Raw genomic sequence first — 26,991 nt, forward strand, 5'->3', positions numbered from 1 at the left:
GATCCCACATGAAACTAAGCTCATGTGCCACAACTACTGTGCCTGTACTTTTATATACTATTCTATCACTTGTTTCTTCATGACAGTATATTTTGGGCCTCCTTCCAGTATGCACATGGATCTGACTTACTTTTTAATTAAATATGGGATATTCTGTTCCATGTTTGTATCATAATTTAATATATTTAGCCACTCCTGTAGTAATAGAAATGTGTGTTGTAGCTCCGATACTTTGACCACCTGATGTGAAGAGCTGACTCATTGGGAAAGATCCTGATGCTGGGAAAGATTGAGGACAGGAGGAGAAGGGGGAGACAGAGGATGAGATGGTTGGATGGCATCATTGACTCAATGGACATGAGTTTGAGCAAGCTCTGGGAGTTGATGGACAGGGAAGCCTGGTGTGCTGCAGTCCATGGGGTTGCAAAGTCGGACATGACTGAGTGACTGAATAACAGCAATTTGTAGTGTTTGTGTTTCTAAGTGAGACAAAATATGGAAGCCAAGCTATAGCTAGTGCAGATTTGTGAACCATGAACTTTAGGATCATTTTGAGACCTTTTCAAGTAACTTCTTTAAACATAGTCTGTTCCTTGAACTGCTTTGTGAAGATGATGAACTGGTATGATGTAAATTTCCATCTGACAGATTTCCATCCAATAAGCTGCTATTTGAATTGGAAAATACTATTTTTATATTTCATGGTAATTTAAAACTTCAGATTTCCCCAAATATAATTTAGATAATGTTTTGCTTAAAAATTTTTATCTCAAAATTAAAAAGAGGGATCTGTATTTGATATTGTTTTTAAGCATCATTTGTGAGTGGGGATGATTTTGAGGACTGCTGCTGCTGCTGCTAAGTCACTTCAGTCGTGTCCGACTCTGTGTGACCCCATAGACGGAAGCCCACCAGGCTCCCCCGTCCCTGGGATTCTCCAGGCAAGAACACTGGAGTGGGTTGCCATTTCCTTCTCCAATGTGTGAAAGTGAAAAGTGAAAGTGAAGTCACTCAGTCGTGTCCAACCCATAGCGACCCCACAGACTGCAGCCCACCAGGCTCCTCCATCCATGGGATTTTCTAGGCAAGAGTACTGGAGTGGCTTGCCATTGCCTTCTCCGGATTTTGAGGACTAAATGAACTAATATTTGGTTCATACATAAATTCATGTTTAATTCATGCATATTATGCATCTTGGACAGTGCATGGTACGTAGTAAATATTCCTTATAGTCATTCATTGACAAGTATTTATTGAGCCCCTACCTCAAGCAAGGCAATGTGCTCGGCACTAGGGTTTTAATGATAGAAAGGTCAGTTGCCCTTCTTCCTTAAATGTAGTTTATATTCCTTCTAATAGGAAAGATAGACATTAAGCAAATTATTGCAAAATAATTATTTATTTCACTTATGATTCTGGTTTACAGATTTTGGGGGAGTTTCTATAGAAATGATAATATCATCTGCATATATTGGCAGTTTAATTTCTTCTTTTCTGATCCTCATATCCTTAGTCTCTCTTTTTTATCATCTTGTACTGGGTAAAATCTTCAGTACAGTTAATTAGAAATTTAACAATGAGCATCTTTCTCTTGTTTTCAACTTTAATGAGAATACTTCCAGAGTTTTTCCATTTTTTGGATGATGATTAATCATAGGTTCATCAGATTCAGGAAGTTTTCTTGCACTCCAGATTTACTAAGACTCTTTATAATTAGTATTGAGTTTTTTCAAATGTTTTTGCATCTATTAAAATCACAGATTTCTCTGTTAATCTGTTAATGTAAATTTAACAAGGTGGTTACTTATATTAAAGTACAAAGACAGTTTCCTTACTATAAACCAATAGGAAACAACTAGAAAACATATTTTTAAATGAAGATGTTATTTAAACTAAAATCAGAGAGGCATATATCTAACAAAAATTGTTCAAGACTTCTTGAAAATTAAAAAAAATTGGTTAAGAAATAATAAGAAAACATAAATAGAAACAGGTATTATATTCATGGGGAGGAATTCTTTAATATCTTTAAAAATATCAGTTTTCACAAATTAATCTTCAGAATCAATGAAATTCCAGTTAGATTCCAGAGTTTTATGGAGAAACTTGATAAGATGATCCTAATGTTTGTACGTCAGAGTCAGAAACATTCAAGATACTTATGAAGATGACCATAGAGGGAAGAATTGCCCTGATAGATACCAAGACTTGCTATGAAACCGTAGTTATTAAGATGTTATGTTGGCTTAGGAATAGAGAAATTGAACAGTGGAATAGGATAGAAAGTCCAGAATTGAACCACACATATATGGGACTTTGATATATGTCATAGATGGCATAGCAGATCCGTGGAGAAAGGAGAGACTGTTAGTAAATGGAGCTAGAAAATTTATTATCCATTTCAAAAAAGATTCATTTTTTTCCCTATCTCATACCAGATATAAAATTACCTCCAGATGAGTAAAGGACTTAAATGCTAAACATAAGACTTAAAACTTTTAATAGAAACATATAGAGAAATATCTTTTAGACCTTTTGGTAGGGGAGGATTTCTTCTTGATATAAAAGGCATTCAGAAGTTTGATTATGTTAAAATTTAAAGTGTTGCTCATCATTCTTAAATAAGAAAATGAGAAGTTACAAATGGAGGAAGACATTGTATAGTAAAAAGTTGTGTCAAGAATATATGTACAAGTTAAGAATAATGCAAACAATCCAATGTAACAATGGGTAAGAGACATGAACTGACATCAAAGAAGAAACACATATGGCCAATTAACATGTGAGGAGATTCAGTATCATTGGTTTATATTGAAATAAAATTTTTAAAAAGCAGCAATATATGCTTTCTCACTCCGAGTAGATTGGCATCTAAAATATCCAAAAATGCCAAGCATTAGAGAGGCTATAGGTGCCCAAGATCTCTTAGCTATTGTTAGTGGGAGTATAAACTAGTGAGGTTGATATTACCTCTCAGTGCTGAACATCCACATACTTTGGGGTCCATCAGCTTATGCCCAAGATGAATTGTTGAACTTGTACCACAGGAGGGTATGTTCATAGCAGCATTGTTTGAAATAGCAAAGTCTTGCAATAACCCAAATTGCCCATTGGTGGAAGTTTGGAAAATAAATTGTAACAAACAATAGAATGTTACTTTGTAGTTAAAATGAATAACTACAGTAGTGTTTAACAGTATAGTTGAAGCTTAGCAATAAGTGAAGACAATAAGTATCAAAATATTACATATGACATAATGGCTTTTGTAACAGTTGAATTCAACTAATACACACATACACATACTTTTAAGAAATATATATGTGTGTATATATATTAATACATAAACAGACATGTATATGTGTGTGCAATACAGTCTTAAAAGGAACAAGGGAATGATGACACAGAATTTAAAATAGGAGCAGTTATTTAAAAATAATTAACTGAATAAAGTGAGTCATGAATAAAGTAAGTTGCAGATGGTGATTGCAGCCATGAAATTCAAAGACGCTTGCTCCTTGGAAGATAAGTTATGACCAACCTAGTCAGCATGTTAAAAAGCAGAGCCATTGTTTTGCCAGCAAAGGTCTGTCTAGTCAAAGCTATGGTTTTTCCCGTGGTCATGTATGGATGTGAGAGTTGGACTATAAAGAAAGCTGAGCACCGAAGAATTGATGCTTTTGAACTGTGGTGTTGGAGAAGACTCTTGAGAGTCCCTTGGACTGCAAGGAGATCCAACCAGTCCATTCTAAAGGAAATCAGTCCTGAATATTCATTGGAAGGATTGATGCTAAAGCTGAAACTCCAATACTTTGGCCACCTGCTGCAAAGAACTGACTCACTTGAAAAGACCCTGATGCGGGGAAAGATTGAAGGCGGGAGGAGAAGGGGATGACAGAGGATGAGATGGTTGGATGGCATCACCGACTCAATGGATATGAGTTTGAGTAAACTCTGGGAGTTGCTGATGGACAGGGAGGTCTGGCATGCTGCAGTCCATGGGGTCACAAAGAGTTGGACACGACTGAGTGACTGAACTGAACTGAATATGAGCCATACGTGGGCCAATGATGAGTGCATGTCATGAAACAGGAATTAGAGATAAATGATAATATAGTAATTCTTTAAGAGATGGGAATATCAAACGACTTTACCTGCCTCCTGTGAAACTTGTATGCAGGTCAAGAAGCAACAGTTAGAACCAGACGCGGAACAATGGACTGGTTCCAAATTGGGAAAGGAGTGTGTCAATGCTGTATATTGTCACCTTGCTTCTTTAACTTATGTGCAGAGCACATCATGGGAAGTGCTGGGCTGGATGAAGCACAAGCTGGAATCAAGATTGCTGGGAGAAATATCAATAACCTTAGATATGCAGTGACACCACCCTCATGGTAGAAAGCAAATGGGAACTAAAGAGCCTCTTGATGAAGGTGAAAGAGGAGAGTGAACAAGCTGGCTTAAAACTCAGCATTTAAACAACAAAGATCATGGCATCTGTTCACATAACTTCATGGCAAATAGATGGGGAAACAAAGGGAACAGTGACAGACTTTATTTTCTTGGGCTCCAGAATCACCACGAATGGTGACTGCAGCCATGAAATTAAAAGACGCTTGCTTTTTGGAAGAAAAGCTGTGACCAACCTAGAGAGCATATTAAAAAGGAGAGACATTACTTTGCTGACAAAAGTCTATCTTGTCAAAGCTATGTTTTTTCCAGGATTCATGTATGGATGTGAGAGCTGGACCATAAAGAAGTCTGAGCACTGAAGAATTGATGCTTTTGAACTGTGGTGTTGGAGAAGATTCTTGAGAGTTCATTGAACTGCAAGGAGATCAAACCAGTCAATCCTAAAGGAAATCAGTCCTGAATATTCATTGGCAGGGCTGATGCTTAAGCTGAAACTCCAATACTTTGGCCAGCTGATGTGAAGAGCCGACTTGTTAGAAAAGACTCTGATGCTGGGAAAGATTGAAGGCAGGAGGAAAAGGGGATGACAGAGGATTAAGATGGTTGGATGGCATCACGGACTCAATGGACATGAGTCTGAGCAACCTCTGGGAGTTGGTGAAGGACAGGGGAGCCTGGCATGGTGCAGTCCACGGGGTCGCAAAGAGACAGACACAACTGAGTGCCTGGACAACAACAGCGAGTAGAAAATGATAATAATAGTGGTAGTAATAGTAATAATAATAAATTGTAATTATAAGACGTTCAGCAAAAGAAAAATGTGGGGTATCCGGAAAGTATTTAATTGCTATACCTGATCTCCAGGAAGGGTTCAGTAAGGAAGTGACTATTGTGCTTAGCTTGAGGGATGTATAGTACCTAGTCAGGTGACAAGGTCAAGGAAGAAGACTTCATCCAGAGAGAACAGCCTGGGTCAAGGCCTTAAAGTGGGGAAGAGTGAAGTAAGTTCAAAGGCCTGCAATGTAATGGTGTGGCTGAGTACACAGGCAAAAAGGGACAGAATGTATAAGATGGTGCAGAGAGGTAGCTGTCTTGGGACTGACTCTTTCTAAACATTTTAAAGGATTTTGGTTTTATCCTAGAATAGCAGGAAATTGTACAAAGGATTTATACAGAATTTAGTTTGATTTTTCTTTGCTCACAGTTTTGTTTCTTTGGGGTTAATACCTAGATTGCAAGGTACATCGAAATATATTCATGTTTCAAGATTTGGAGTATATACTGCCAAGTTGCCCTTAAGAAAACTTGTAAAATTTACTATTCCACCTGCAATGTGTGATGTAGCTTAATTCTACAAACTCAAATGTTGGGCAGTAAACGTTAAAAATATTTCCAATATAGATGGATAGTGACATGATTGCTGCTTTGTGTCTATTTTATTATGAATATTGAAATTTATACATGTATATATGCAGTTTTTCAGACTGTGTTTCAAAATATTAAAAATATTTTCATCAATATTAAAATTTTTTTATCCTAATACATTTTCTGTTATTTCCAAAGAGGATTATAGCATTTTAGTCAAATCATTAAGCTAAACAGGTTGTTCAACTTAGAGAAAATGTGAGTCATTACCAAGTAAAATCTCAAGAAGTTTGAAGTAATTGAGCTGGTAGCTTACTTTTTTTCAGAATCTACAAAAAATTAAATTTTCCAAAAATTTTCTCAGTTTGATGTTTCTTGCATCCTACTCCTTCTGTCTGGGTGTTCTTTTCTTCTTACTGAAGTACATTATTTAATGACTTTTTCAATATGAGTGTGTGGGCGATACATTTCTTAATCTTTGTATGTCTGAAACGTCTTTATTTTGCACTTATTCTTGGATGATAGATTTTTTCCCTTCAATCCTTAGAAGCTGTTTCTCCAATATCTTCTGATATTTATTGTCGTCTGGTATCTGTTATGTGCTATCAATCTTATAGTCAGTCAAAAAAATCATTTTGTCTTTGGTGTCTGGTAGCTTTTAAGATTTTATCTTTATCTTGGGTTATATGAATTTGACCATATTCTGTTTAGTTTTACTTATGCCACTTGGTATTCGTTGAATACTTTAAAATTCATGTCTTTCTTCAGTCTTAGAAAATCGACCGCACTCACACCTGGAATATTGCTTCTTTGCCATTCTCTCCATTTTTTCTTTTGAAATTTTTCAACCTCCCTTTGACTTAAGTTAGCATCTCTTTATTTGTTCTCTATCTTGCTTCACTATTTTTTCATGTTTTGCATCTCTGTCTGGCTTTGGTGCATTCTGAGCAGGCTTCTTGCTACTTTGTTATAATTCACTGATTTTATCTTCAATCATGTTTAGTCCAGAGTTTGTCAGGTCTACCAAGAAAATTTTAGCTTATTTTTAGGATTTCCAATTTTTTTCTATTAACCACTTGTTCTTTTTTTAATCTCTACCTAAAAAAAAAAGATAGAGTTCTCGTGATGGATGTTAATCTATCTTTTGTTTTTGAGTACCTAACACGTATGTATTTTAAGCTCATTTGATCCGAGGCCATACATATGAGTTGAAGGAAAGCTGGCAGTAGTAAGTATACAAGCCACAGGAATCCAGGCTCATGTAATTTACTTCTGCCTTTAGGACCATTAGGCTTGATGTCTACATATTTCTTCCTCTCCAAGATGGCATCCTGCCCATGTGCCCACATGTGTGTCTTGGTGTTCGTAATGGGCTGCCCCAGTTGCCTGGTCCCCCAGTGACCCCTGCTTAGGCATGTCGTGTCTACTGGAGCCCAGTAGCAAGCTGGCAGGTCCTTCTTAAAGCAGGAATAATTGTGTTGGAACAGGACCTGACTTTGCTCTCAATTCCTAGGAGGTCTTTCTGTGACTCCCTTATTAGGGTTTGACAGAGGCTTCATAGCCCAGATTATCTACCACAGATACCTTGCGTACCTTTAGAACTGCCAAGTCATAAGGCTCAAGGGCAGAGCACCTGGGACCAGCTGCAGAATTTTCCCGTGCTCTGGAGCACACTCAAAGCACATAGCCTTATAGGTGGTTTGGTAAAATGGGAATAGTACTTTCAGATGTGGTAGAAGTGGCCTTCAACATCCAGAGGCCCTGAACTTGAGAGGTGGAGGTGGCGCTGTAGAGTGACAGACCACATCTGGCTCACTCTGTAAGCTTTTTGTTACTGGGCTCTCACTGCATATTCAGTTTTGTACTGATGAGCATTGTAAAGCCTTTGTTGTGTTAATGGTTACATCTCTAGTCTTATTGAGCAACATCCCTGTGGTTTAACTTAAAAACCATAATGTGAGCAGCTCTCTGAATTCATCCAAATCTCTGTTAAAAGGGATGAGTCATAGTGTAGTTTCTCTGAATGGGGTCATACACTTTATAGTATGCAAGGAAGCTTCAGCGCATGTTTTAAAACTTCATGTTTAAAACTGATAAGAATTTCCTTTGTTGTTTATTTGGATAGATGTGACGCCAGCATAGCCAGACTCTCTGCCGAGCACAAAACGACCTATGAGGGCCTCCAGCACTTGAACAAAGAACAGCAAGCTGCCAAACTTATCTTGGAAACAAAAATCAAAGACGCAGAGGGACAGGTATGACCTGTTTCAGGTAGCTTTTTTTCTAGGTAGCTTTTTGAAAGTGGGTATTTGTTCTTATCTAAGAATAACATGGGTTTAATTATTTCCTGCAGGAGAAACTAGTCAGGGCACTCAGCATAAGCATCCCTCTTCTTCTTCCTCCTTCTGTTTCACTGGAGTGGCCCTTTGTAAGAATGCACCCAAAATGCCAAGATTTGTCAGTACACTCCTAATTTTAAGTATTCTTTTCCCTCATTCTTCAAACTATATGCTCCAGAAATTCTAACTTATATCTCCAAAACCATGTCTTAGACAGGTAAGTGATAAAAGTGTTGTTTTACAGGCCACTAAATCCCAATTTTGGATTCAGGAAATAGTTTATTCATAGGACTTTTGGGCTGCCTCATCACATAGTTTGTATACAGGGAAAGATTAGAACAAAGCTAGAGGGTTGGCTGGCTAATAAATTTCAGAGTATTCCACCTTGCAATTCACAGGTTAATTTCTTAAAGCAAAACTCTTGGCATTTCACAGTTTGTTTTTTGGCTACTTAGAAGTTTTCCTTTGCCATTATGGGGCCTGTCTTCTAGGACTTTCTTTACAATGTTTGTTTTACTTGCAGTTCTTCATTTGAAGAGAGACCACTCCAGTGTTCTTGCCTGAAGAATTCTGCTTCATGGTTTTATAATAATTAATTTTTTTTACAGAAACAGCTTTGGATCCTTACTGGAAGCAGCTAGGGCACAAATATGTCTAATCCAATAAATTGACTGGGTACCCCCTTTTATTAGAATGAAAAAAAAAGAAAAAGTGTTAGTTGCTCAATCATGTCTGACTTTCTGTGACTCCATGGACTGTAGCCCACCAGGCTTCTCTGTCCAGGGGAATTCTGCAGGGGAGAATGTTGGAGTGGTTTACTATGCGCTCCTCCAGATCATCTTTCTAACTCAGGGATTGAACCTGCATCTCTTACATGCCTAGCCAACAACATTGGCAGGTGGGTTCTTTACCACTAGCCCCACCTGGGAAGCCAAAAAATTGTGTTTCCTGATAACTTAACGTGCATCTGGAGGTAAATCTGACACCTAATGGGTTTTGTAAGTGATAAGAATTCCATCCTTTATGACTAGTAGCCACACTAACGGTAGAAATTCCAAGGTAAAAATGACTTCTGTTTTGTGCCAGCAAGTGGAAGTATTGGTCCTGAGCAGGAGCTGGGCTTGCTCAACAGAGACCTGTAGTTGAGTGCTCACTGCATGATGAATATTTTGACAGTGCCGCTGGTCTTGATCTTTTTTTGGCTATGCCCTGCAGCTTGTTGGGGTCTCAGTTCCCTGACCAAAGATTGAACCTGGACCACAGCAGTGAAACCCCAGAATCTTAACCACTAGGCCACCAGGAAACTCCCCTGATCTTGATTTTTGATGGGTGTGTATAAAAGAAATGGAAATGGAGAGATTAGGTGGACTCCTAAATGAATTTATTACATTAGATTGAATTTAATGCCATGGACGAGAATACATGTCACTAATGTTTTCTGAAATTACCTCTGAAAAGGTAATTGATGTGGTATTTACAAGCGAAGTTTCTTTTCCAGATCTCTCAGCTTTTAAACAGAGTGGACTTGTCAATATCAGAGCAAAGCACCAAACTGAAAATGTCCCACAGAGATAGTAACCACCAGCTTCAGCTTTTGGATACTAAGTGAGTAATCAACTTAGAAAAATCTGTTTTGGTTGATGTTCTTTATACTATAGTTTTTTCCTTTTTGGTTTTTATTTATTGTACAAAGTGAAAACCATAATGAAAGTTAACAGGGAAAGTTTCCTTGTAGCCTGTTACCACTTTACTTTCCTAATTATTCTTTTTAGTGACTGGATAATAATCCATCTATTCATCCAATAAATATTTCTGGGACTAGATGAACATGGCCTGGGTGCTGAGAATCTGAAGAAGATAGGCTTTGTTCTTACGCTTGTGGAGCTGATAGTCTAGGGAGCTGATGAATGATAATGGAATAATCATTTAAATGAGTGCATGCTATGTTATTACTAAATGGTGATACTTGCTTTGAAGGAAAGGTACATGGTTGTGGCAGGCTGATTAATGGTTCCTGCAAATATCACCATGTTCTAATTCCTGTGAATATGTTATGGCATTGTTGTTGTTCCATCACTCAACCATTCCAACTCTTTGTGACCCTATGGACTGCAGCACACCAGGCTTCCCTGTTCTTCACTGCCTCCCAGAGCTTGCTCAAACTCATGTCCATTGAGTTGGTGATGTCATTCAACCATCTCGTCCTCTGTCGTCCCCTTCTCCTGCCTTCAGTCTTTCCCAGCATCAGGGTCTTTTCCAATGAGTCAGTTCTTCACATCAGGTGGCCAAAGTATTGAAACTTCAGTTTTAGCATCAGTCCTTCCAGTGAATATTCAGGATTGATTTCCTTTTGGATTGACTAGTTGGATCTCCTTGCAGTCCAAGGGACTCTCAAGAATCTTTTCCAACACCACAGTTTGAAAGCATCAGTTCTTTACTGTCAGCTTCTTTATGGTCCAACTCTCACATCCATACATGACTACTGGAAAAATCATAGTTTTGTATATACAGGGCTTTGTCAGCAAAGTAATGTCTCTGCTTTTTAATACGCTGTCTAGTTTTGTCACAGCTTTTCTTCCAAGGAGCAAGCGTCTTTTAATTTCATGGCTGCAGTCACCAATCCATGGTGATTTTGGAGCCCAAGAAAATCAAGGCTGTCACTGTTTCCTTTGTTTCCCCATCTATTTGCTGTGAAGTGATGGATCAGATGCCATGATCTTTTTGTTTTTTAAGTGTTGAGTTTTAAGCCAACTTTTTCACTCTCTTTCACTTTCATCAAGAGGCTCTTTAGTTCTTCTTCGCTTTCTGCCATAAATGTGGTGTCATCTGCATATCTGAGGTTATTGATATTTCTCCCGGACTCTTGATTCCAGCTTATGCTTCATCCAGTCCAGCATTTTTCATGATGTATTCTGCATATAAGTTAAATAAACAGGGTGACAGTATACAGCCTTGATGTACTCCTTTCTCGATTTGGAACCGGTCTGTTGTTCCATGTCCAGTTCTAACTGCTGCTTCCTGACCTGCATACAGATTTCTCAAGAGGCAGGTCAGGTGGTCTGGTATTCCAATTTCTTTAAGAATTTTCCACAGTTTGTTGTGAATCACACAGTCAAAGGCTTTAGCATTACCAATGAAGCAGAAGTAGATGTTTTTCTGGAATTCTCTTGCTTTTTCTATGATCCAGCAGATGTTGGCAATTTGATCTCTGGTTCCTCTGCTTTTTCTAAATCCAGCTTGAACATCTGGAAATTCTCAGTTCACATACTGATGAAGCCTAGCTTGGAGAATTTTGAGCATTATTTTGCTAGTATGTGAAATGAGTGCAATTGTGTAGTAGTTTGTACATTCTTTGTCATTGCCCTTCTATGGCATTGGAATGAAAACTGACCTTTTCCAGTCCTGTGGCCACTGCTGAGTTGTGGCACATTAAATGGCAAATAGGAACTTTGCAAATGTGATTAAACTAAGGGTCTTAAGATGAGTAGAAACTCCAATACTTTGACCACCTCATGCGACGAGTTGACTCACTGGAAAAGACTCTGATGCTGGGGGGGATTGGGGGCGGGAGGAGACGGGGACGACAGAGAATGAGATGGCTGGATGGCATCACTGACTCGATGGACATGAGTTTGAGTGAACTCCGGGAGTTGGTGATGGACAGGGAGGCCTGGCGTGCTGTGATTCATGGGGTCGCAAAGAGTCGGACACGACTGAGCGACTGAACTGAACTGAACTGAAGATGAGTAGATGATACATTGTTATCTGTATCATCATTATTGATGTAATCTCTAGAGTCCCTGTAAGAGGGAGGCAGGAGGGTCAGAATCAGGAGAGAAGGCCATGTGACAATGAAAGCGGAGATTGTAGTGTGATGTGCTTTGAAGGTGGGGGAGGGGACACAAGGAAGACAGGCAGTCACTAGAAGCTGAAAAAAACGAGGGAATGATTCTCCCCTCAGAGCCTTCAGAAGGGACCACCTCCACTCACACCCCAACTTTAGTCCAGTGAGACTGAATTTAGACTTCTGGCCTTCAGAACCAAAAGGGAATAAATGTGTTGTTTTAAACCACCAAGTGTTTGGTGATTTGTCACAGCAGCTGGGGGAATGAATGCAGTAGTGCTGCTGGGGTGAGTACAGAGGCCTGGTTGTAGGGCCTTCCTGAGGAGGTGTGTTCTGCGTGAGAGCTGAAGAATGAATGGCATTCACTTGCCCTTGGACTACAAGGAGATCAAGCCTGTCAATCCTAAAGGAAATCAATCCTGAATATTCGTTGTAAGGACTGATGCTGAAGCTGAAGCTACAGTACGTTGGCCACATGAAATGAAGAGCCAACTCATTGGAAAAGACCCTGATGCTGGGAAGGATTGAAGGCAAAAGGAGAAGGGGCGGCAGAGGAGGAGATGGCTAGATAGCATCATCAATTCAATGAACAGAGTTTAAGCGAACTCCAGGAGACAGTGGAGGACAGAGGAGCCTGGCGTGTTACAGTCCATAGGGTCGCAAAGAGCTGGGTCTGACTTAGCGACTGAACAACAAGGTAAACAATGCGGTGAGGACCCAGGAGATGGAAGAGCCTGTCGTGGGAGAAGTGTGATGTGAAGGATATGCAGTATGGAAGGGGCTGGGACAGAGTCTGAGGGTGCGGAATGAGGCTGGAGAGGAGGCAGGCCGGCGTACAGGCCTTCACACAGTCAGGACCTCCTGGTTCTTTCCCTAGAGCAATAAGAAGCCGTTGAAGGATTTTAAGCAGGTAGGGTGATATAGTCAAATTTATGTTATTTTTTTAAAGGGTCTTGATTGCAGTTGGAAGATGGATCACAAGGGCTGAAGCCGAGTTGTGGATTGGGGGCCCTGTAGGCATTTAGATGAGAGAGGTCTGTGCTGGGGGGAAGTGGAGCTGTCTCGTTAGGACACTATATGGTGTTATACTTTGCATTGTGTTTCAGTGACACTTTAAACTGGATTTGACCCAGCGAAACTCATCTGCTGCTCTTCTGCTCAATCATAAAAGCATATACTTTTCCTTGTCATGAATCTTCACAAGCTTGGCAAATTTCCTGCCAAAGCAGAGCCCATAGTGACCATATATGTTTATTTATGTATGTTTGTATTTGACTATTATATTTTTTAGAAGCTGACTTTGTTAGAGATCTGTGACAATTTTTTATTATCATTATTATTTTTATGGCCATACCATGCGGCATATGGTACCTTAGTTCCCTGACCAGGGGTCAAACCCGTTACCTCTGCAGGGGAAGCACAGAGTCTTAACCTTTGCGCTGCCAGGGGAAGTCTGGAAATTTTAAATTAATCATTCTTCTGGTTCTTCTATTTCATTATCTCCATGCTTAATACTACTTCAAGGTCATTGATGATTTAACAGGAATTCCCTTACAGAAACCATGTTTCATTTCCTCTAATTATCTGTATTTATATCATTCCTGAGTTATGTCACTCTTTCTCATAGATCCTACAAGCTTGCTAAGTGCAGAAAGATCTCCTGTCCCCTTCCTTCCAGTGTATAGGAAGAAAATAAACATATTAGTATTTTTTTTTCTGTGAATTTTCTCCTTAGCAGATATTACTAGTCAGCAGACATGAACATCTTTATTTTTCTTCCTGCAATTTAAAGTCCAGAAGTCTAGACACAAAGGCTGTTCACAGAGGAAAGGGTACTAAGCCTGGGGCCTTTGTGGGGGAGAAAGACAGATTAGAGACCCAAAAATAGAACCCTGGTTGGATGAACTAGGGAAAAAAAAAAACATTATGCGGAGAATTCATAAAGAAACTTAACCTGTCTTAGTCTTGATTCTGAGTAGAAGTGTAAAAGATATTCCTAAAAAATTCTAAACCACAGTACAACCTTTATGTGGATTTAGACTTAGAATTCACATGACCCAACCACCTTCAAGAAACCAGAATAGATAATTTATCTTAGAATGATCTCTGTTTGGTAGTAGCCTAAGATGCCTGGCAGAAGCAAATACAAATATGCAGTGTTCAAGGCTCCCCATAGGCAAATTAAGTTCTAAGGAACATAAATGTGAATCAGAAATTATAGACCAACACAGGGGAAAAAAAATCACATAAATAATAGTGAGAAGAAACAACAGTAAGCAGAATCAGACTCCTAAATACCGCATATATAGGAATTTTTGGATAAAATGGATGTGTGTGTATATGTATGTATGTGTGTGTGTACACACACACTTTTTGAAAATATGACTAAGGAATAAGATCTTACCAAAAATGAACAGTCAGGGGGATTTCCGGGTAGTCCAGTGTTTAGGGCTCTGTGCTCTTGTTGCTGAGGGCCTGGGTTCAATCCCTAGTTGGGGAACTAAAATCCCACAAGCCACATGGTGTGGCCAAAAAATAAAAAGTCAGAATTGACAAACAACCAAATTGAGCTTCTAGAAAATATAGTCATTGAAAATAAAATGTAACTTCCCTGACCAGGAAGCCTAGCAGTGACCTAGGTGTCTGGAGTCCAGCCTATAACTTTACCTAGAAGTGGAACCTAGCCTGTTACCCCACTTTATTGCTTAGCAGAGCCTTTGGCCTTGCCCTAGCAAGGAACCCAACAAACAACACTTCCTAAAAGCAGAACATACCCTGTGACCCTACCTGAGTAGGGAGCCCAGATAGCAATCCCACTCGACCACAAGCACAGCCTCCAGATTCACTTGACTTCACAGTGTATCTGGCGGCCCTGCCTGACCAGGGATTCTGGCCAGTGACCTTCCTTACCAGCAGTGCACAGCTGGCAGCCTACCCAATTGTGGAGCCTGAGGTCCTATCATGGGGGTCCAGCCACCCTACCAGAGAACTCAGTGACCCCACCTGACCAGAGGGAATGGCAGAGTCCAGTTAGTGGCTCCATTTGACTGTGCAAAACAGCCAGCAGCCCTGCCTACCCTGGAAGTCCAGCCAGTAGAATCACATGACCATTGAGCCCAGCCAACAATCTCCCTCCACCTGTACTTCAGAGCATGGGCAATAGTCCTGCCCAACTAGAGACCTAACAGACAGATATAGAACATCTCATCCAACAGCTGCAGAATACATATTCTTCTGAAGTACACACAGAACATTCCCAGGATAGATCATATATTAGGCAACAAAATAAGTCTTAAGAAATTAAATCGAAATCATGTCAAGTAGCTTTTCAAACCAAAGTGGTATGAAACTAAAAATTAATGACAGGAGTAAATTTGAAAAACTCACAAATATATGGAATTAAACAACACATTCCTGAACAACCAGTGGGTCAAGGAAGATCAAAAGGGAGATTTTAAAAAATATTGAAACAAATGAAAATGGAAACACAGCATATATAGACTGTAGCGCACCAGGCTTCTCTGTCTGTGGAATTCTCCAGGCAGGAATACTGGAGTGGGTTGCCATTCCCTCCTCCAGTGGGTCTTCCCAACCCCAGGATTGAATTCAGATCTCCTGCGTTGCAGGCGTCTGAGCCACCAGGAAAGTCCACCAAAGCTTATGGGATGCCACAGAGGCAGTTCTGTGAGGAAATCTGCAGTGTTAAATCCTTGCATTTTAAAAGAAAGACCTTGAATAAACAACCTGACTTTATACCTCAAGGAATTTTAGAAAAAGAACAAATTAAGCCCAAGATAGCAGGAAGAAGGAAATGATTAAGACCAGATAGATAGACCAGAAATAAATGAAAAAATAGTAAACAACAGAAAAAAATTGGGGGAAAATAAAAGAAAGTAATTGTCAAGCCAGACAGACAAAACTTTCTCTAGACGAACCAAAACAAAAAGAGGGTTCAAATAAATAAAATTATAAATGAAAGAGGAACTGCTACGACAGACAACACAGAAATGCAGAGGACCATGAGAGACCGCTGTGAACAGTTGTGTGCCAACAGGTTGGATAACTTAGAAGAGACTAATAAGATCCTGAAACAAGCTGCTAAGACTGAATTGTGAAGAAACAGAAAATCTGAACAGACCAGGGATGAGTAAGGAGATTAAATCAACAACCTAAAACCTCTCAACAAAGAAAAAGTCTAGGACCAGATAGCTTCATTAGTGAATTCTGTCAAACATTTAAAGAAGAATTAATGCCAATCATTCTTAAACTCTTCCAAAAAGTTGAAGAAAACACTTCCAAACTCATTTTATGAGGAGCATTATTCTGATAACAAAACCAGATAGACACTACAAGAAAAGAAAATTACTGACCAGTATCTCTGATGAACATAGGTGCAAATGCTAACAAACCAATTCAACAGCATTTTAAAAGAATCATGCCCCGTGATCCAGTGGAATTTATCCCTGAGATGCAAGGATGTTTCGATATATACACGTCGATCAGTGTGATACATCACATTAACAGAATGAAGGATAAAAATGATATCATCTCAGATGCAGAAAAAGCATTTGACGAAATTCAGCATCATAATAAAGACTCAACAATTTGAGTATATTAATAGAAAGAATATATCTCAGCATAATAAAGGCACATATGACAAGCCCACAACTAACATAATATTCAGTGATGAAATTCTGAAAGCTTTTCCTCTAATATCAGAAGTAAGACAAGGATACTCATTCTCAGCACTTCTATTCAGTATAGTGCTGGAAGTCCTGGCCAGAGCAACTAAGCAAGAAAAAGAAATGAAAGACATTCAAAACAAAAAAAGAAGCAAAGTTATCCCTGCTTGCAGATATTATAGAGAAAACTCTAAAGACTCCCTCAAAGAACTGTTAGAATAAATGAATTCATAAAAGCTGCTGTGCTCTGTGGTCAGGTCCCCAGGTCAGGTGGGTCTCCACAGTTGGGCAGGGCTGCTGGCTTGACTTCCTGCCCATGTAAGACTGAGAAGCTTTGTTTTTGATAATATGACCAGGAAGTGTACTTATCACTTCAGTGCATGTTCCATTACCTGACTTAGTCATATGGCCACACATAGCTGCCAGGTGGGCTGATAAGTGTAGTCTTAACTAGGTAGTTGCAGACTCAGGTCACATTTGAGGGTTTCTTAATAGGGAAGAAGAGGAGAACAGATATTGCAGAGAATTGGGGACTTATACCACGGGGGAGGGGTGTACATTTTATTATTTTTATTGTTAAGTCACATATATTCCTGTGTACTTTTATTGTTTTCATAATAAAAATAATTCAAATGGGGAGGCAACAAGTGTGGGATGTTATTTTAAGGTATTTGGAAAGGGAGAGGACTATAGGAATGGAAATTTGAGTTTTTAAAAAATTTTCTGTTTGATTTAAACTAAGAAATATCTGTATGGGACAAGAGCAATTTGCAGAACATAAGAGAGAAAGGGATCCAGGCTCCAGTCCTGGGAGAAAAGACAGAAGGAGGAAGAGTCCTGGGCAAGGAGGAGCCTAGAAGAGAGCCAGGCTTCTGTGTCCTCTGAGCCAGGAGTGGCCTGGACCTTTTAAACTGCAAAGGTGAGCACTTGGAGTGGCTCTGTATGTGATACCTTGGTACTCACTCTACAGGTCTACACAGGTGGGAATATTATCAGGTGCTTTTCTGTTATGTCCTCCTCTTCTCCTTCCTTCTCAATTTAGTGCCAAGTGCAATTCTATGAACAAGGTAAATATGTAATTCTGAGTGAACTGAATTTAATGTTTACATATTTCCAAGAGATTTGATAGAGACTGAGGTTGTTTGATGTCATTTTAGAGTTGTTTTATATCTAACAGCTAATTTTTCTTATTTTAGATTTAAAGGTACAATTGAGGAACTCAGTAACCAGATTTTATCTGCACGAAATTGGTTGCAACAGGAACAAGAACGGATAGAAAAAGAACTTTTGCAGAAAATCGATCAGCTTTCCTTGGTTGTTAAGGAAAACAGTGTAGGTGTTGATGTTCAACCATAACATAGTTAAGTTATTCGGTGAGACTTGCAGTGTTTGAATAATACCTTGTAACTTATGTTTCATTTATTTAGCATTACATTAAGCTGTTCATGATTGTTTCTTGCCTTATAATCTCTTTCCATGGTTCATACTCATTCTTTGTTATAAAGAGACAGAGCACTTTGACTTTGATTACAAAGAAAAATAATAGAAAATTTCAGTACTTTCAACTAAGACAAATCCAAATCAAGAGCTTAAAGAACCAAGTTGTCCAGCTGCATTTCTAAATAAAAGTAGCAATTACATACTTCATCTTAGTTTTAATTTCATGGTCTGGTAAAAGCCACTTTGACTAGATTTCTCCCTCCAGGCCCCTCCATCACACTATAAACCCAGCATGAGGTGTCACAGGGCAACATCTAAACAGAATGCAGTTTTCCTTTTTGTGTTCCTTCTCATTTCACCCCACTCTCTTGTAGGCCTAAGGTTTGCAGAAGTGCTCAAAAACCAAACCCAGAAAGCCTTGCATATATAGTATTCAGTATCAGTACTTGGAAAGCAAATGTTTTTTGATTTGGTTATCTAGCCTGACCTCCGTCTCCCTTCTATTTTCTTGCACTGCTTCCTCTCCCTTGGACTTTGATGGAGTATACGTGACTGGTGTAGATTGCATCTCTGGCTCTGCTCTCTCTTGATGCCAAGCTGTTGAATTGCAGACTGTGGACTGGGCACATCACGAGAGTTTTATTATGCTTTAGTCCACTTACAGCTTGGTATTTGTAGTCCTGGCCTCTAAAGCTTGCCTGCAGACCCAGATTCTCATAAGAACCAAGCATGATGGAGAGAAAAGGGAAGAAAATGTTCTATTTCAACTATTTCTTTACATGTCTCCATATTTTTATCAGATCTACTGATTGATCTTTAGTCTTCTGTGTCTTTGGATCACTATTTTTACATCTGAGTTGGCTTAATAACTAACAAACTCCAGGATAATGGTGACTTTAATATGAAAGAAGCTTATTTATCTTTCACATAAAAGAAGTCTGGGTATAGGGATTGCAGGGCTGTTATGGTAGCTCATCAATCCTCAGTGACCTATAATCTTTCTGGCTTAAGTCTCTACCAGTCCTAGAGAATGATCCTTGCATACATAGTTCAAGATGGCTGCTAGAGCTCCAGCCATTACATCTGAATTCCAAGAACAGAAGAAAGAAAGAAGAGGTTTTTTATTTATGTCTCAGCTATTTTTGTTTTTTAACTTTTTCTAGAAGTTGCCACATACGTTTATACTTATGTCTTATTACCCAGAACTTAATCATAGGGCTACACCAAACTCAAGGGACAATAGAAAAGGTAATCTTTATTCTGAGTGACCTTATACCCAGCTGAAAACTGGAGATCTGTTATGAAAAAAGGGGAGAGTGGATATTGGAGTGAGCATCAAGCAACCTTTTTGATTCTGTTCTCTGCAGATTGTTCTTAAATGATATTATGACTGATGTGAATACAGTACAGACTCTTTGGAGTAATCACGTGCCATTCTTATCATGGATCTCAGGGAGCCAGTGAAAGGGACATGGAGAAAAAGCTCAGCCAGATGTCAGCCAGACTGGACAAAATAGAAGAGAGTCAGAAGAAGAATATGGAGGTACAGAGGACAAAACAAGAGGAGGAGAAGGTGCATGGGCGGATCAGCAAGCTTGAGTTACAGATGACTGAAGACATGAAGGAAATGAAAGCCGAAGTTGATGCGGGTAGGTCAATAAGAAAACAGTTCTCGTGCTCATTTTCTGTATGATTTAAAAGTCAACTAATTAGTATTCCCTCTGTAACTACCTACAGACCTGGATAATGGAGTGTCCTTAGGTAATTTTCCAAGTAGAACTAAAATGTTGCTTCAACTTCAAGGACATGAAGACAGATAGACCTCGAGAGACAGGCAAACAAACCTAAGATCGCTTAGCTTGCATACATAGCTTTAGTTCCATTTGCAGATTCTTTTCTGATCGTAGCCAAGGTCAGTATGCCTCAGAAATAAGCATATATCTTTGAGAGGCCTTTGAAGGCTTATTTTATACTGCTGGCAGTATCCCACCATGGCAGTGAATGGTGTTCCTCTGCTCAGAAGTCCGCAGGGCTCATTCTCCCACACTTGTTTGGAAGACAGTGTCAGAGCTGATTTCAGGTTCTAAAGTGCTGCCAGATAAAGGAGGAATTAGATTTATATTTTAAATATTTATTTATTTGGCTGCCCTAGGTCTTGGTGGCAGCTTACAGTATCTTTTAGTTGTGGCATATGGTTCCCTGACAAGGAATTGAACCCAGGCCACCTGCATTGGGTGTTCGGAATCTTAGCCACTGCACTATCAGGGAAGTCCCAAGAGGGATTAGATTTATACTGTGAACTCTAGAATACAGAACTGGGACCAATAATCAGAAGTTACCTGAATACATATTATGAAGCAGAAGTATCTACAGTTAGAAGTCTTAGAAAGACATGGGTCCTTTGTGAGCCTGGGAATTCTTTACTGAAAGTATTTAAGTGAAGGTTGGTTGACCATGGTCAGGAAAGAGAAGACAGTCCGGTATCATGGGAAGGGGAACTAAATTATCTCCTGATTCCTTCCTGTTCCTTTGGTTCTGTGAATTTTCTTCATGAAATTGTTCTATTTTTGGCCACATGAGAAGAAAATTAGCCCCATCCCAAGAATAATTTTGTTGTAACCACCATGGGGTCTCAAAGAGTTGGGCACAGCTAAACGGCTAACACTTACTTACTTATTTAACCATCTCAAGTTAATTATTTTATTTAAGGAGAAGCTGCCATTAAATTTATGACTTTTAGAACTTTGTGGAGATAAAAGTGAATTTTCTTTCTTGGTCTTTTGGGCTAGTAGAATATATTTGACTATTTCATTGGTGGTTAATGAGATGGTGATAAGAAATGCATATGAGCCTTTTAAAAATTAAAAACATTTACTTTTTCTTGTTATGAAAACAGATTTCTTAGTGGAAAATCATAAAACACAAAATGTATTTTAAAAAACCCTTCTATTATCCAGAAGTCTTTTTTATGTATATTATCTTTCTATACATGTAGGATATATATATTATTTTGACTGTGCCACATGACTTGGGGTACCTTAATTCTCCGACCAGGGATTAATCTGGGGACCACTGCAGTGAAAGTGCCCAGTCCTAACTACTGGTCTGCTAGGGAATATTTAATAAGTAATTTTTATACTTCTTTTTCTTGAATTGTTGCATCAAGGAAATTTTCTGAGAGAAAATTCTAAATTTGCTAAGGAAGACAAGATAATTTTGACATTTATTTTAATACATTATTGACCAGGAGTTTTTTGCAGAAACTAACACTTGTGGCTGGTGATTTGTTATGTAAGTGAATATTGAAATGTCTTCAGTTTGTAATATTTGGGTAACAAAAGACATATTAATACCTCTCTGGTAAATAAGATGTTAAAAACCAATAGAAATACAGAATAATATGAATTTTATTGGGAATTTTTTTTCTATTTTGCTTTTTATTTTGAAGTAATTTCAAATTTAGAAAAACCATAAGACTAGTCCAAAAACTATACATCTTTCAATTAGATTCAGCAGTTGCTAACATTTTGAAATTTGCTTAATGTATATGTATGTATGAATGTGAATGAATATAATTTTCCCTGAATCATTTGTGAGTAAGTTGCAGAAGCCAGAATACCTTTTTACCCCTTTTTTATTTCAAAGTATATACCCTCAGAACAAGGACATTCTCTTTTTTTAAAAAAATTATTTATTTATTTTAATTGGGGGATAATTACTTTACACTGTTGTGGTTTTTGCTATACATCGACATAAATCAGCCAGGGACATTCTCTTAAACAACTATGTTGTTGTTTAGTCACTAAGTTATATCCAACTCTTTTCTGACTCCATGGACTGTAGCCTGCCAGTTTCTTCTGTCCGTGGGATTTCCCAGGCAAGAATACAGGAGTGGCTTGCCATTTCCTTCCTCAGTGGATCTTTACAACGCTAGGATGGAACTTTCATCTCCTGCATTGCCAGGCAGATTATTTACCACTGAGCCACTGGGGGAAGCCCTAAACAAGTATACTACAATGTACTATTTACGAAACATTTTTCAATATTCAGTTTTCAAATTTCACCATTGTTTCCTTTACATCCTCAGTCCAGGTTCTCATCCAGAATCACTGCATCATATTTAGTTACCACGTTTCTTATTTAGTCTCTCTTAATCTGGATCAGTTTCACAGTAATGTTGTCATCATTAAAGAACACAGGCCAGTATTTTGTGAAATGTGCCACCGTTTGGGTCTTCTTGCTTTTTGTTAATTCGATTCAGGTTGTGTGTTTTGAACAGACATGCTTCAGAAGTGATGTCTCCTTCCCCGGGTGTTTTCTTTCAGTACTTCAATTATATCCTGCCATTCCCTCTAGTCTGCCAGGTTTCTGCTGAAAGATCAGCTGTTGAATGCATGGGGTTTCCCTTGTATGTTACTTGTTGCTTTTCCCTTGCTGCTTTTAATATTCTTTCTTTCTGTTTAACCTTTGTTAGTTTGATTAGTATGTGTTTTGGCGTTTCTCCTTGGGTTTCTCCTGAACGGGACTCTTGCTTCTTGGACTTGATTGACTGTTTCCTTTTCCATGTTGGGGAAATTTGCAACTATAATCTCTTCAAAAATTTTCTCATACCATTTCTTATTCTCTTCTTCTTCTGGGACCCCTATAATTCAAATGTTGGTGCATTTAATATCTTACCAGAGGTCTCTGAGACTATCCTTAGCTCTTTTCGTTCTTTTTACTTTATTCTGCTCTTCAGCAGTTATTTCCACCATTTAATCTTCCAGCTCACTGATCCATTCTTCTGCTTCTAGATATTCTGCTAGTGATTCTTTCTAGAGTATTTTTAATTTCAGTAATTGTGTTGTTTGTCTCTGTATGCTAATTCTTTAATTCTTCTAGGTCTTTGTTAATTGATTCTTGCGTTTTCTCTATTTTGTTATCAAGGTTTTTGATCATCTTTACGACCATTATTCTGAATTCTTTTTCAGGTAGTTTGCTTATTTCCTCTTTATTTATTTGGACTTCTGTGTTTCAAGTTTGTTCCTTCAATTATGCAGTACTTCTCTGCTTTTCATTATTTTTTAAAAAAACTTACTGTGTTTGAGGTCTCTTTTTCCTAGGTTTCAAGGTTGAATTCTTTCTTCCTTTTGGTTTCTCCCCTCCTAAGTTTGGCTCAGTTTTGTGTAAGCTTCACATAGGGTGAGATTTGTGCTGAGGTTTTTTTTATTTTTTATTTCCTCTGATGGGCAGGGCTGAGTGACATGGTAATCTTGTCTGCTGATGATTGGGTTTGTATTTTTGTCTTGTTTGTTGTTTGGATGAGGCTTTTGTCTTTTTTGTCTTGTTTGTTGTCCTGCATAGGATGCTACTGGTGGTTGAGTGATGTCAGGTCTTGTGTTCAAGTGGTTTCCTTTGTGGGAGTTCTCACTATTTGATACTCCCTAAGGTTAGGAGTTCTCTGATAGTCTAGGGTCTTAGAGTCAGTGCTCCCACTCCAGAGGCTCAGGGCGTGATCTTTTGGCAGACTGAAACTGAAGGACTCTGCCGCCAGTAATGATGTCATGAGGCAGTACTGAAATCGCTTCTCCAAAATCAGCATGAAGAAAGGAGGCCATGAGCATCCTACTAATGGAGACACAGCATTTAGCTTCCTGAGTCAGCACTCGTGTGCAGACAGCGCTGAGGTTGCCTGTCTTAGCGTGCAGAGCCCAGGTTTCTTTCCAGGGTTTTCTCATCGGGGGTACATAATGTTGGATCCTCCCAGTGTTGGTGAAGATAGCTTTGACCCTTGGTTAAAGTGGCGTCTGTCATGTTTCTCTATGGTAATATTTCATGTTTCCCTTTGTATCTGTAGGGAGACACTGTGAAACTATGTAACTATTCTGTTTCCCATTAAACTTTTATTCCAGTACTTTGAGAATCTATTGATAATTTTTGCCCAAATCAAGCAGTACTATCTGCTGTAGGATTTGATACTGCGTTGTTGTTGTTTTTAGTATTAACTCTTGTGAAATTTACCCTTTCTTAAAGGGTTTACCGCCATCTATGAAAGCATAGGATCCCTCAGGCAAGTTCTCGAAGCCAAGATGAAGCTGGACAAGGATCAGCTACAGAAGCAAATCCAACAGATGCAGAAGCCAGAAGCTCCCATGTGAAGGGACTTGGGACATGGACCTCAAAGGTGGCTTTGCCAGTGGGGCCAGAAGCTGGATACCTCTGTAGCCAGGCTGTCACTACATTCAGGATTGTTCTATTTATGGTGTGCATGTGCCAAGAAATGTGTTTTCATGGGTCTAAATGTTTACCTTGAGTCTTGAAAACACTCTTCTTTTAAAGTATTACATACAATTTTTACCACTTTATTCCACTTAACCTAAATTCAAACTGATATCCTCCCCTCTCTGGATTTTAAAAGGCTTTTATCCCCTTCATTTTATGAATGAAAAGACTTAACAGTTTCCCTTTGATTCATGATGCTCTCTAGCCAAGACTTTACTCTTGAAAATGTCATGGTGATTGTTTTAAATTAAGAAACCAATGAATCATCTTGGGAATGTGTTGCTCCTCACTCTAAATTAAGAGAATGTTTTGATAGATTAGAATTCAACCTTTGAGTCCATATTTGGATTTTATTATTGTTGTCTGTGCATTTCTTATATTGGTTCTTTTCTTGTAAATCTTCTGTCTTTTGTAGGGGGAGGGGATTTAACATTGGGAAAAGAATCTACCACTTATGCAATGAAAATAGTTTAAAAATTGATAACTGCCACATAGATTACAAATTAAAATGGAAACTTAAGACAGTTATCTTGATAATGCAAGGCACAATTATCTGTATCAGCCACCTAGTTATACCAGGTTTTAATACTGAAAGCTTTTTTCAATTATCCACAGCCTATATAGTGATAGCCATATAATCAGTAATGGAATGTTGGTAATAGCTTCTTTATTACATAATTGATTGTTCATTAGTCACATGGGATGTGAAAATTTTTCAAGCTTTTTGATCTCCTCTCTAAATTTTTCCAAAATTGGCACAGAGTGCTACTGGTTTATATACTATTATTGTAACTGTATTCTTGTGCCTTGGTTTTATCACATCAGTGCACTGTATCGTATAGAAGTTTTGCAGACAAAATAGAAGGCACAATAGTACATCAGAATTATGATGTAAAAACGGGATCCTATATGTTTTTTAAATGTTTTAAACATTTTATCGCTGTTAAGATGTTAATCATTCAGTATCATTAATGGAATAGAAATGCATACTTTTTGTATGGCCAGAAAATCAAATTGATACTGCATTTATAACAATGTCAAGAAATGTTCATTTTGAGCAATTTTGTATTTGATGGGTATTTTTTTTTCAGTCACCATATTTGATTAGTCATTGGGAATTGGCATCAGTGGTATCCGTTCACCTGTATATGTAAAAACTAACAGTGAGACACAGGCCATTCCAAACTGTGAGGGTGCCCAAGAAAAAGAAAACAGGAATACTTTGAAAATTTAAAAAACTTTTTTTGTCTGCCAAGGACTCAGGAAAATTAAAGCACTTTCTATTTTAGAATAAATCGTAAATGAAATCTGTAACTGGCTATTACTGTTTACCCATATAAATTATGCTGCTAAAGTACATAATAGTTTACCCTCAATGGCTTGACAAAGTTTTTCCTTTTTAATTTGTACCTGAGAAGTCATACAAAGAATTTGTCATCCAACATATATTTCCTTATTTTGTCACGTCTTTCCATCTCGATTCAGGAAGACTGCTTCCACTTAACAATGAAAAAAAAAAAAGGTTAATGCTCTTTTGCAATCAGAAAGTGAGTTTCTCTTTGTGATTGAGTAACCGTGTTTTTACAGTTCTCCTGGTTTAAGCACAGACCACAGCACAGACAGCCACGGCTCCTCAAGCATCTCTCTCCTCTGCGGGCCCTGAGGAGGAGGAATCAGCACGTGTCACACCTGGGAGGAGGGGAACTGGTGGGACTAAGGTCAAGGGGTGGCGTGACCAGGTGATGCTTCTGTCCCCCTGTCGGGAATTCGGCAGGGATTCTCCCCTCAGCTGATTGAAATCACCTGGGCACTTCAAAAAGCTACCAGTGCCTGGGCTGCTCCCCTAGACCAACTAAGTCAGAACCTCTGGAAGGGGATGCAGTCAGCCGCATGTGTCAGAGGCCCCCAGGTGACTCACGTGTTGTGAGTCCCCAAGCTCCATGTCCTCTTTTCACCAAAGTTTAAATGAGAATCAGCTTCCCTGTACTTTCCTTTACCAGAAATTTGCAATAAAAAGAATAAAATTTCCAAATCAGTGTGGTGTATGATTCTTAAAAGCCTTTTCATGGGAGATAAATTAGGTAAAATACAGTAGGAAATCTCTTGCTTTCTGGGGAAACATTTTGGTGGTTGAAATAAAGTGCTCTGAGTCCTGGCAGACCTGCTGGGACCTGGAAAGTCACAGGGAGCTGTGCCATCCTTGGGTCTCCAGAGCTCTGGGTGCCATCTCGGCTCTGGACTAATGGCAGCAGGCAGTTCCCAGCGTTTGTTGTATGCCCACGTTGCAGCCTTGGTGGGTATTCGTTCATTTCATTATAACAACAGTGCATGGAGTTGAATACTGTTTGTTTCCGCATTTTACAGATGAGAAAACTGAGTCATGTAAAGGCGAAGCAACCTCCCCCAAATCCTGCAGCTGGTAAGTGGGAGCCATTATCCAAACCAGGCAGCTTGCTTCCACAGTCTGGATACCTAACCAGTGCACTCCCTACCTCTAAAGATAAAGCCTTGCATTTTAATGCTCCAATTCCAAGGGCTTCCCAGGTGGCACAGTGATAAAGAATCCACCTGCCAGTGCAGGAGATGGAAGAGATGCAGGTTTGATCCCTGGGTCAGGAAGATCCCGTGGAGTAGGAAATGGCAACCTGTT

At 38.9% G+C, this 26,991-nt stretch overlaps 1 protein-coding gene across 3 annotated transcripts in view; it reads left to right on the plus strand.

The window, feature by feature from the left end:
* The window catches only part of FAM81A (family with sequence similarity 81 member A), a 146,884-nt gene extending 120,517 nt beyond the window's left edge, over positions 1–26,367 (plus strand). For all 3 annotated transcript variants that reach the window (XM_088839656.1, XM_055436888.2, XM_055436889.2), the window contains exons 5-9: positions 7,901–8,030; positions 9,613–9,719; positions 17,837–17,972; positions 19,534–19,729; positions 24,093–26,367. In XM_088839656.1, coding sequence (XP_088695782.1) covers positions 7,901–8,030; positions 9,613–9,719; positions 17,837–17,972; positions 19,534–19,729; positions 24,093–24,217 — 694 coding nt within the window. In that variant the 3' untranslated portion in view covers positions 24,218–26,367. The remainder of the gene's footprint in view (positions 1–7,900; positions 8,031–9,612; positions 9,720–17,836; positions 17,973–19,533; positions 19,730–24,092) is intronic.
* Positions 26,368–26,991: the final 624 nt, after the last annotated feature.

The sequence above is a fragment of the Moschus berezovskii genome, chromosome 9 (genome assembly GCF_049115385.1).
Source record: "Moschus berezovskii isolate FMDL1 chromosome 9, NW_MosBer_1.0, whole genome shotgun sequence".
Taxonomy (NCBI): domain Eukaryota; kingdom Metazoa; phylum Chordata; class Mammalia; order Artiodactyla; family Moschidae; genus Moschus; species Moschus berezovskii.